General features: G+C 39.2%; 1 protein-coding gene across 3 annotated transcripts; it reads left to right on the top strand.

The window, feature by feature from the left end:
- Positions 1–151: 151 nt before the first annotated feature.
- Positions 152–11,314, top strand: LOC134678501 (YTH domain-containing family protein 3). Of its 3 annotated transcripts, none has more exons than XM_063537075.1 (6): positions 152–388; positions 493–517; positions 3,887–4,018; positions 6,459–6,590; positions 7,017–8,716; positions 9,775–11,314. In XM_063537075.1, the coding sequence occupies exons 1-6, from the start codon at positions 365–367 to the stop codon at positions 9,814–9,816; spliced, it is 2,055 nt and encodes a 684-aa protein (XP_063393145.1). In that variant the 5' UTR covers positions 152–364; the 3' UTR covers positions 9,817–11,314. The 3 variants fall into 3 exon arrangements, with proteins under 3 accessions (XP_063393145.1, XP_063393146.1, XP_063393147.1); XM_063537076.1 differs by having other exon boundaries at positions 6,459–6,587; XM_063537077.1 differs by lacking the exon at positions 6,459–6,590.
- Positions 11,315–12,701: the final 1,387 nt, after the last annotated feature.

Raw genomic sequence — 12,701 nt, forward strand, 5'->3', positions numbered from 1 at the left:
GCACGGCCCTGTTTGATCGAAGAATTTCATCAGATTGGCGAAAAATTGTCTCGTCTGGATACAACTTTTATTATATTTTATATTCTTTGTTTGCTATTCATTGCTCTTGAGCCAAAGTTGAGCATAAAATATTATTGTTGGCAACACTAACTCGGCGGCCATTGCTAATTGCCCATCCGCTGGATGCCTGAATCCGCTTTCCGGAATCCAAACCATCGTTAGGATTTTATTTTTACAGACAATATAAGCTCGTTATTGACTCTTGAGCACTTCAGGCTCTGTGTAGTGAAACTCATGTGATTTATTTTGATATTGTTGTGAGGAAAGACTACACAAGTGCTCGAAATAAGTAAAATCGTGGCCAATGTCAGCAGGCGTGTCAGATCAGGTATTTAGCGCTACGATATTTTCTCATTTAATTATTTACCACAATCATTAATAATATACTTATATTTGTACATATCTTTTGTTTCATGTTACTCGTGTATAAAGCGGATGAAAGGCCAAGGGAATCAAGGTAAAGATAGTATCAGTATGACGTTGCATCTGTTTTCTCCGTAGGAGTCTCTCACACCGGTCGGCTTTGTGTCCGGGGTTCGTCATTGTGATCACGTCACTGGCGTCGTCATTTTGAGCTTTCAACTTATTTATTTGAAATTATATTTCATTATAATATATTAAACATTCAGTACCTATTTAAAAATAGTAATTTTCTCTGTTAGTAAAGACATACAATATGAAAAACTAAATAATATTTTTATGTAACAAATTAACTACATAATCGATTAATCTGTAAGCAATTTGCATGGTCTTTATTTACCCATTAATCTAATATTCAAACTTCTGTATTCAGTGTAAATTGATAGCCTCTGAAATGCTGCATCTGCAATGCTCAGAATGTTTTCAACACATTGCCATAATAATTTAATTATAATTATTCTTGGGTTAGTCATTACAAGTGTATATTGATGTTAAGGGGTAGGGTTAGCTCTGTTGCTGATTAGAGATAACCATCCATTTTATGCCTGTTAAGGGCTTGTTTGGCAGTATAAAATGTTAAAGACATTCTCTTCAATCAGATGGATTGATGTCTTACACAAACTAGGTGTATGCCAAAGCAAAAAAAATGCCATTGAGCATGTAGTAATGTAATACTACTAGTACATGCTCAGTAGCATTATCCTTATTTTAGCTTAGTTCTTAGTATATTAAGTGTTGCTGGTGTTAACAACTATTTGTTCCTGCTATATTATTGTTTTTTTGTTTCACAGCTTCATGTTTACTTTTTGTAGTTAAGCACAGTAGGCATTGGCATGGACCCAAAGCTCTAGCTAGTGGTGGTGGAGCATTTACAGTTATTTGTTATAAAAAGTAGTTTTTTACCTCTTGCTATATTACATCCTAAACAACCAAAAGAATCCAAAATAGCAGTATAGCAAGCAATTCAAATTGTGGTATATTCTCCATTGCAAGGTTTTAAAGGTGAGAGAGTCAAACATACTTTGCTGTCATTATGTAACATAGTGAGGAAAATACTAACTAAGAAACATTATAAATTAAATTTATCTTAAATCCATTTAATATTATATGTTTTATTCAAAATCATCAGTGTAAGTGGAATTTACTAGATAATGTAAATAAACACTTTGCTCTCCTGTGGATAAATAGCCATATTGACCACTGTTAAATAAAGAGAGCATAAAACATATAGCACACAGTTGCACTAATGTCACCCAGTTATTAAGCAATTATTTTAGGCAAACCAGTTCATATCAAGTTCTATAGCTGCCCTGCTACTACTGCTAATTCAGTTTTTGTAAGTCAGACTAACAAATGATGAATTATACCATCAAATGTTTTATACAAAAAATCCAGCAAAATTAAATTTTTGCTTTTTGTTGGTGACATAAACTGATCAATTAGAAGTTCCTGAAAGGTGGTAGAATTTTTTAAGAGTTATTAATTCATGCACAACAATGTAGTTAGAACAATGTTGCCGGCTAGAATGCTGCTGCCTGCTTTTTGTCTCTACACAATGTAATTACTTATAAGTAATTATTTAAAAAATATTAAATTAGTGAAATTATATCCTGCATGAAGATGCAGTAATGCTTGTGAGAAATGTAATATTATACAAATGCTGTTGCGAATGTACATTCAGGATTTAAGGTGTAGGTTTTTGTTTCTAGTATTTATTTTGTTTATGGGATAATAATTGCAATAAATTTAATAATCAGTCTTATTGAAGTACAGGATATACGGGTAGGGTAGTGTAAACAAAGTTAACAAATAGTCAAGTAGAGGTTATGCAATGCAACAGAAAATAAATATGTTTGATGTAACCGTCACTGAATATTAATACTTAATTTCTTGTGAGGTATGGACACTAGAGATGCAACGGATAGTTATCTTAAAACTTAAATACGCGATTAAGTCCCGTTGTGCAGTTTGACAACGGATAGTTGTTTGGCCGGATACCGGATACCGGATATCCGGCCTAGACACAGGCCGAATATCCGGTATCCGGCCGCCGGATATTCGGCCGGGGGAACTATACCAACATTTCGGTTTTTCAGGTGCGCATTCTGCAGGTTTGACCTGTTTCCTAGTAAATGTTCGCGCGGACTCATTTCTAGGTTCGAAATGAGTGCGCGTGCAAGTCAGTGGAATGATTAACTTGTTTTAAAATAATAAACAAGTACGATTATGACCGTGTCTGTTTCTTAAATCCAATTTGTTTACTCCGAAATCAAGCAATGCTACTATCCGGTATCCGGCCGGATAGAAGGTCACTATCCGGTATCCGGCCGGATAGAAGGTCACTATCCGGTATCCGGCCGGATAGTAAAATAGTGGCCGGATAGGCCGGATACCGGATAGTAACCGGACACAAGAGTTGAAAACGCACACAACAAGATCATTTAATGAAATGAAATAACAGCAAGATTTTGAAATTAGTATTCTTTTTTCGTACGAATAGCAAGTTGAACCACCGACTGCAAGATGGACCAAAAATAATTCAAATCAATTCAATCATTAATTCATTCAAAAAATTCGGTTTTTGCAATTAATACTCTGTATAAGATTTATTTAAAAATGATGGTTATTGTCTCTAGTAGGAAAAATTGGGTAGCTAAAGGTTGTCAAATGTAATAATAGTTATTTACGATACAAGTGCGAAAAAGAGGAAATTCGAAACGAGTGGCGATAAATTAAAACACGACCGAAGGGAGTGTATTAAATCGACACGAGTTGCGAATTACCTATTCGCACGTGTATCGTACAACGTTTTACAGTACATATGACCCTTTAAACTTTTGACATCGCACGAAAAGTGCTATTTTACGCACTAGTGCGGAAAAATAGGACCATATGTACTGTAAATATTTTTTTCATGCATCAGACTGGTGCATAGATGAAGTTTATAAAACTAACAATTAGGTTGCTAGGCTGTGTTCCCTGCCATTATAAATTAGAAGTACTGTATTGTTGGATACTATATTATGCTATCTTCATTTTAGACACACCATGTTGGCAAATGCCAAGCTTACTTATTTTAGAAGTGATCCCACTATTAACATATTTGGCAAAAGCAATTCCTCACAAAACAATAAAATTTTGCTATAGCTAGCCATTAAATTCACTTTTTTATGTTTTCATTGCTGATAAAATTTTGTATAAGTACATTGTGTATTGCCAAGGTATTAAACTAAACATTGACACTGACAAAGTGCTAAAATATGTACAGAATACCTAAGTGTATGGGCAATAAGGTTGTGGGAACATATTTTTGGCAATCTGTCCGTGTCAATATTGAATACCTTAACTGTCTTCAAAACTTTTCCTCTGGTAGTTGCCTTACTGTGCAAACCGTTTAACGTTATAGTGACAAATGCACCGAAAGAGCAACAGTTAGAATCTGGCGGCGACGAGCTGGCGGAGGTGTCATGGCGCCATCAGCAACAACCGTCCTACGCACCACCCATCTCGTCAGCGGCCGACCACTACAGCGCGGCAGGTAGGTACATACTTTTATGCTACTTAGACCTTTTTATGCTACTTGCATATCTCTTTAAGGGTGAGCATGTATTACAATTGAGATAGCGCAACCGATCACCAGGAAAATAAGCAAATAGAAAAGCGCACATCAGTGGGATCTTTGCACCATTCCATAACTTCACACAGCTCTGGTGGATGCTCACCCTAAGCTCTCAGTGATGGAGACGTAACGTCACAGTTCCATGACTTATTATATGAAATCAGAACCTCAGGTTAAGCTGGCGTCCACTCCATAAAAATCATTGATAAGTATAATCCAAAAATGTTTTGACCATTTACGCGCGAAAGTGAAAGGTAGATTGGGATAGGGAAGTTAAGAAAAAAATTCAAGCTACAATATCCTCTTATAACTGATATTAACGGACTGGTTGAACTTTCCTTAGTAGCGACCTTTACATGGACTCTATTTATTGCAAAATTTGCTTTCAATACTGAGTTTATCTATAGCATATTATTTTAAAACCAAGAGAAATCGATATATGTAGTAGTAAATTTGCTTTCATATCATCCAAAATTTCAATAATCATAACTATATAAAATTTCAATTAACATTCAGTATACATTTGACTACAAACTGGCATATGGCCCTTTTATCTTAATTAGTAATTTCGTAAAAAAGGTACGTGGTTTAATAGAAACCTACGTGAAATTTTGTATCAGTAGCCGGTGCTGCATTTTAAGTGACTTTAACATTAACTTTGATTGCATGCGAGCTGCTTTTTGGATACGGATTTGAATAAAGGTGCCCACAGATTACCCGTTCGCCGGACGGTAACAAAAGGTGACAGTTCTGAACAACTGACAGGGTGATATCGTCCGGCGAACTGGTAATCAGTGGGCCCCTTTAAGAAACCAATATAATAATTCAGTTTTCCAGTAGTACCTAACTGTTAGGTATAAAAAAAAAGAATATGGGGTAATAACTTTCGCTCATGCCAATCGTCTCTAAAAAAAGAAAAATTCGCCTACGTACCAGTGACCAATCTCACGCTTACAATAAATCAATACTTTACGATGCCAGTTATATAATAGGAATTTGTAGCAAAATTATGAAAGTAGTATAAGGGTAAAAATAAAAATAAGATTTTTTTTCGTAACAAGAAGTCTGCTTATCCAAACTACGCACTGACGCTTTCCATCGAAAGTTATGGTTGTAAAAGTGGGATCAGTCGGTTCATTTTTGCGTCCATTTTCTTGTTTCATTATTCATCTTTCACTCAAAGTGACACGTGTGAACACAAAATGAACCAAAAGTGAAAAATGAATTCATTAGTGAAATAATCCAACAGTGTTGGATATTTTTATTCGGCATCTTTCACTCGCACTCTGAATGAACAGTGTGAACACAGATTGAATGTTCATTCCGATTTTGCATATTTTTCTCGTATCCTGTGGGTGGTAGTACCTAAACTTCTTGGAAAAAGAAGGATATGGTATTTGTAGGTATTCAGTAAAAAATATTCCAGAGTTCCAAAACAATCGCCAGTAGCAATGTATCGCAGTATTTGAAGATTTATTCGGCTAGGTACTTACATATAGGTAGGCCACAGCTCAAAGATTATTTGAGTTCCCAGCACAAGCAATTTTAGGAAGCACTTTCTATCAAACCGCGTCGTACGCGAGTGAAATAAATTACCAGAAACAGTGATAACCTTCAGTGAACAGTTTTAAAAACAGACTTGACAAACACTTAAAACAACTAAAATAAAAATGAACATTAATCGTTAAAAAAAAACAAGTGCAGTGATATACACGCATATTTCAGCTGCTAGTGTATTAAACAATATAATATACTGCGGCGGTAGTACAGTCGCATTTTTATTGCTTCTTACCATGGCTGTCTAATTCTAATAAGTGTGTAAGTGCGAAAGTGACGGGCATAGTGACATACTGACAGGCAATATAAAAGGAGACATGCTGCCACTGCTGATGCAACTAATAGCAGAAGTTCTTCAAAATTACTTAATGTCATCCGCAATCAATTGCAATACAATTCATGATATTCAATGGCTAGTTTCGCTAATGTATTCGACCACCAACACGTCTTCTTTGCTTTTTAAGATCTTTATTAAATTATCACAAATAATAAATTTTCCAAGACACAACTTCATTCGACGCCATAGTGAAAAAAAATAAAAAGTGAATAATCTTAGCACCAGCACCGTGTGAACATGCAATGAAAGAAAAATGAACCATTCACTCAAGTCAAGTGAACATTCATTCGAGTGAACCGTCTGATCCCACCTTTATATTCAGGTCCTGGCCAGTATCATTTGAACCTTTTAGGCTACTTGAATGCTTTTGTTGACCTTTTTTTTAATTTTCCACCCTGTAAACATAGACTACTCAATCGCCTAGAAACTCGGGTGGAGTGCTGAAATGACTTTTGTTATTTTCAGGTTATTATGGTACAACAGCTCTTCCTTATCAAGCTTTTGGAGTCGGGGATGGGACATGGTCTACCAATGGAACAGAACCGATGACTTTTCTTGGAGGATACAATCCTCACGATTCTTATGGAATGGATGGTAGCTAGTACCTATTCAATTTAGTCACCACTTAACATACATTATCATTTAAGTCGCATGTTTCAAAGCACCTCTCTTATAATTATAATTATAAATGCCCCAATCAACAAGGAGATTTTTTGTGTAAAAAACATCTTTGCTGTATAATAATATTCTTTAGTCTCAGCCTTATCTACTCTGCAACGTAAAATTGAAACAATATTATATTTACTTGTTCTACTTCAAATGGTAGTCTAACTAAGTTAACATCGATTAATAATTATTTTTAACCTATATCTAACCTAACCTAACCTAACCTATTGAACGCCAAAGTTGTTAAACCTGTACATTGTAGACGTCAACGTCGCTTCACTTTTGTATAACCTTTGCCGTTCAAAAGGTTAGCTAACTTAATCTACAAATTTTACGGATATTTGTGTACAATTTCAGGCGTGTTTGGGCCCTCAACTACGCCATTCTCCACGGCTGCGTTCGGACAGCCCGCTTCCTCATTTAACTACTTTCATGGTAATGGTGATTACTCGACTTGGGGCCAAATAGGTCGTGCTAAACAATATGACGACTACTACAGAGCTGACGGGCTTTACGTGCCAGACGGCGTCAAGGCGGTGGAGTCGGGCGTGCAGACGCTGTCGCTCGGCGAGCACAAGGGGGACAAGGAGCGCGGGGTCGAGCTCAAGGACACGTCTGGAGGATCGCAACCCAAAAAGATGACATGGGCATCAATCGCTAGCCAACCGGCTAAGCCTGCCCCGACTTCCCAGACCACGGGCCTCAAGAAGAAAGGCCCCGGTATGCCCCCACCGCCGATCGTACCTGGCAAACACAACATGGATATTGGAACCTGGGATGCGGGCAAAACCGCCTCGGTCGTGACGGCACCGCCACCGCCGCCGCAGCAGGCGCCGGCTGGTCCTCCATCGATGCCGATGCCGATGCCAGTGCCTGTGCCTGCGGTGCCTGCGGTCGCGCCTGCCCCGTCGACGGCGCCCGCTCCGGTGCCGGCTACGGCGCCACTACAGCGGGGCCCCCCGCCCCAGCACCAGCCGCCGCCGGCGTGGGCACAGGCGCCCCGCGGCCCACCGCCGCCGCAGCACCAGGCGAGGCCCGCGATGTCTGTGCCTCCGGCCGCGCCTCCCGCTGCGCCTCAGACTGCGGTGATCCCGCATCCAGTGCTTGATGAGTTAAAGGTCAAGAATGACTACAATCCGAAGGAATTCGATCTGAGCGCCCCGCAAGCCAGGTTTTTCGTAATTAAATCTTATTCGGAAGACGACATTCATCGCAGTATCAAATATGAGATATGGTGTAGTACGGAGCATGGCAACAAGCGCCTGGATTCAGCGTTCCGCGAGCGCGAACGGGAGGGTGGTTCAGTGTACTTGTTTTTCTCGGTGAATGGTAGCGGTCATTTTTGTGGCATGGCGCGCATGATAAGCGCAGTCGACTATAATTCCAATTCTAACGTGTGGTCTCAAGACAAGTGGAAGGGGCAGTTTCGTGTCAGGTGGGTCTATGTTAAAGACGTTCCAAACGTGCAACTTCGGCATATCAAATTAGAAAATAATGAGAACAAGCCCGTGACGAACTCTCGCGACACCCAAGAGGTGCCTCACGCGAAAGGCTTGCAAGTACTAAGAATAATGCATAGCTATTGCCATTCGACATCTATTTTTGATGACTTTATTCACTATGAAAGACGCCAAGAGGAAGAAGACTCGCGTAAGGTGCCGCTGCATCATAACAACCAAGAGAATACGCGCGATGAGCAAGAGGCGAACCGTGGGTTCCGCAACTACCGCGAGTACGGCAGAGACGGTCGCGATCCTCGCGACGGACGTGACAGCCGAGAGGTTCGCGACCAAAGAGAAATGCGCGACCATCGCGACCAGCGCGATCATCGCGAGCAACGCGATCCTCGCGATCATCGCGACCCGCGGGACCACCGCGATCATCGAGATCAACGCGATCACCGTGATCAGCGCGACCACCGAGATCATCGCGATCACCGTGATCATCGCGATCACCGCGATCATCGCGATCATCGCGAACCGAGGGATGATCGCGATGGAAGAGACAGTCGTGATCATGGTTACCGTGACGCGAATAATTACAGACCTCATCACAAGGTACGTTATAATATTCATACACATTGTACGCGCATAAGGGGTCATCCATTAATTACATCATACAATATTTCGATTTTTTAGTCCCCCCCACCCCTTGTCACTCTTTTTCATAGGAAAGAGATAGGTATTTTGTTATTTACTTAAATGTCACTTGGCATGACCCCCTAAATACCCCCCCCCCCATCCCCCTGTTGCTGTGACGTAATATGCGGATGAACCCTTACAGTCATTACAGTGTGTGTTTAAGAGGGGGCGTTAAGCCAGGAAATTAGAAAGGAACAACAGATAGGGCGCGGCGCGCGAAATTTACGCCAGAAGATTAAGGTGGACAGCTAGTAGACATAAAAAATTGTCTCATTTATCACCTAATCGTACCCTAACTCAAAATTGCAGACCTAGGTGAGGGCTATTGGCCTAGTGGGTCTAAAACAACCCTTATACAACATCTTGGCGACAAAAAAAAAACATTACTACGAGTCATTTTTTTATTCAAAAGTTATATTTTTGCGAGGTTTACTTAAAACTTTAATGTCATTTTATCATTATATATTTTATCATTAATATATTGTATACACATGTTCATAGTCACAATCACATCGTTCATACTAGTGTACCTTTAATTTACTGCACTGCAAAAGTTACTTTATTCTTATTCAGTGACCCACAAATTGTGGAAGCGCCACCCTGAATATCGAATTTTTATGAAAATATGACGTTTACAGTGGCACCTACCGGCACAATTTGTCTCTACCAAGTTAGCGCAGAGTTAGCTTAGTTGGAGTCTATGTAAAAATACGTACCTGTATTTACAGTTCAGATACAGAAACACAACAAAGAAAATAAATCTGGTTAGAGTTACACAACAAGCGGTCGTATCGTATCGCTAAAGAGAATCTCTTGCAGATAACCTTTGGGTATCGGGGATATTGTAGAGGTATGAAGAAAAAAGTTCTTTGTGTAAATAAGTTTTTCACAGAATGAAATTTAAAATACAAGACGCACTTTTATTGCTAGGTGTAATGAACGTCTAAAAGTAAGTATGTGTTAAATGTTTTCAGGAGCGCGACGGGTCCCGCGGCCGGGGACGCATTCGCAACTGATCGTACGTGATGTGCGAGCACACGTTGAGGACGGGCTTCTCCCCATAGACAAGTAGTACTCGAGTTATTAATTGGTGCCGCATTACACACCAGGTTTATGTATCGTACGTGCATAAACAGGTATCAGGATTTTGTCCTACCGAGACGTGACCGATTGTTGCATCGCAACCGGAACAGTTATATGTAATATATTGTATCAATTGTTTTAATACTTTAAACAGTGCTTCACTAAGAAAAACTTTCAACAAATTCAAATGTGCTAAATAATATTTTGAACTGGAAGAACGTTTAATTAATGTAACGCCTAGTGAACAGAACATAAACGAATACCAACTCGCCATGTTGCGGTCTCGCAAGATGTGGCGTGTAGTGAAATTGTGGACATTATTTCAAATTTGTGGACTGAATCTATGAGTAAATATATATTTATATATAAAGAATTCTGTGGTGTGAGGAGTTGATCCTTTTAATTAGGGAGTGGTGGAGTTATCTGACCGTGGTGGTATCTGAAGTGCAGTGACCAGGGCGGCCTTCTTCAACGACTCGCGACGGACCGTTCACGTCTCTATATTGTGATGTCAAATGTCATTTGTATCGCTAAAGAGATTGTAACACTAAACAAGTGGACGTTTTGTATACGTTTTTTTAAATATAGATATCAAGGGCAGTTTTTTAAGAGTTCTCTCGTGGCATTGAGTTCATATCATCCATTTTATTAATATTTTTTTTATGTATTGAATGCATTTTTATGAATTCGTTGTTTGGTGACGCAGTAATGGCTCATTTGATTATGTACCAAGTTTTATTTGCATGAATGGATTGGTAGGGGCACTATTTTAACATTTGAATCGGTTAGTAGTCGCCGCTCGCGCGGCAGGGCTCCGGCGGACGAGGAGTCGTTTTCCTGCTCGGATCTATGTACAAGCTACATGTATTGTTCAAGTGTATGACTAGCGAAACATACCTAGATGTAATTCGTTGATCTACAGATGAAATAATATAATAGACTTCAATAGAAATTTCTATAGTCGTAGCTAGATATGGACTGTTCTTTGTTGAATTTTTAACATGTGTACATATGTATTTTAATAAAATAAAATTATAAATATTTACTATTTTAAGTGTAACCGAAGTGCGACGAGAGAAATTGACAACGGACCGAAGGATATATTATTTTTACCAATCATCTAATCATTGTATCACCCCACCTTATTTTTAAAGTGCCTTTTAAACATTTTTAATTTAGATTTTCAATTTTGGTTTGACTAGGTATTTAGTGCTGACGGCATGATATTATATGTAATTCTATTTTAACAAGCTTTGTTTATATCTAATGATTTGCTGATGCATACTATTTTTTAGTTTTCATGCAGCCTAAGATAACCTAATGTATTTTAATGACAAATGTTAACTTGATTGATTATAATTTGTAATCAAATTATGTTTTACCTATATAAAGTTCTCTTTAAAATTTATACTGAATAAAAGCCTGTCATAGTATCATTTTATTACTCATCCATTTCCTAAATCCCTCGGCTACAGCCTTCACTGATGTATTACCTATAGCTGCCTATAGCAAAGATAATTAAGACTAGAGGAATTTTGTCAAAATAAATTATAACGTAGTCCCGGTAGTCAGTACATGCCATGTAAGTAAACCATGTAAAGGCCCCAGTACACAATGGGCCATCGCCGGCCACTCCAAGGGACGCATTTATGCGTTAGAGGAAGCAAGTGATATTGCTATCTCATTCTACCGCAAGGCTGCGTCCCTTGGAGTGGCCGGCGATGGTCCATTGTGTACAACTTGGGCCTTTAGAGTTTGTGCGGGAAGAGAAGAGTCTTGGAATGTATGGGGCCCAAACATGAATCTAGTATACTGGCTCTGGCATAAGGGGTGGACCACAAAACCTAGTTGGTGTTGGTGGTAACTACTGGGATTTTTTTCCAGTACTTACCAGTGGTAAAAGGGAGGAAAATAAACCCAGTAATAACCCACGGTTAACTAGTGGGAATAACCCCTTCTATGAGCTCAATACATTCCACGACTCTTCTCTTTCCGAACAGACTACCTATCTATTTCGATAATCTGAAAAAGATTGGGAATCCCTGCCACAACCCAAATGGAAACGAATGGAAAATATTACTACGATACGAGACTGACAAAAATCATAGAACTTTTGTTTTACGAGAAGTCGTGCGTTTTGTTCATTCACTAGTACTGTTCATTCACTGGTACATCTACCCTATGGGCTATGGGCACTGAAATACACAATGGCTATGGGGTTGCCAGAGAGTATGACGTGGACCGTCTATTGAACGAACGGCTGTGAAGCTTTTATTAGCTTATTTCGTCAGCAGTGTTAGCTGCGTGATATCATGGACGGTCACAAGGTGTCGCTGCATTCTAAAAAAAGATGAAAGAAAAATTTATATTCTATTATTCTCAATGTGACTAAAACAATAAAATTATATTTTCATTTATAGTGACAACGACTAGGGTCTGCGCGAAAAGAGAAGAGTCGTAGAATGTATGGCCTGAGGGCTTACCGCGAACCACGTTCGACGTGTTGCCTCTCTGTCGCACTTGTGAATTCGTATGCAAGTGTGACAGGGAGGCAACACGTCGAACGTGGTTCGCGGTAGACCCTCTGTATGGGCTCTCTTTCCGCACAGGCAAGATTTTTTTTAAGTGGCTACTCTTTTGAATAACGTACGCGAATATTATTCTATCTAGCTCTATACCACCTAGTTAAATTAACGACGAAAGGAGATAACAACACCGTTCGGCTTCCGTCCCCGACGACTAGCCATCTACGTGATATAAGTGTGTGTAGTGGTTTTTGTATTTGTATTTCACTGATCCACTCAGTGTAGTGAACGAA

Source organism: Cydia fagiglandana, chromosome Z (assembly GCF_963556715.1).
Source record: "Cydia fagiglandana chromosome Z, ilCydFagi1.1, whole genome shotgun sequence".
In the NCBI taxonomy this organism is placed as follows: Eukaryota; Metazoa; Arthropoda; class Insecta; order Lepidoptera; family Tortricidae; genus Cydia; species Cydia fagiglandana.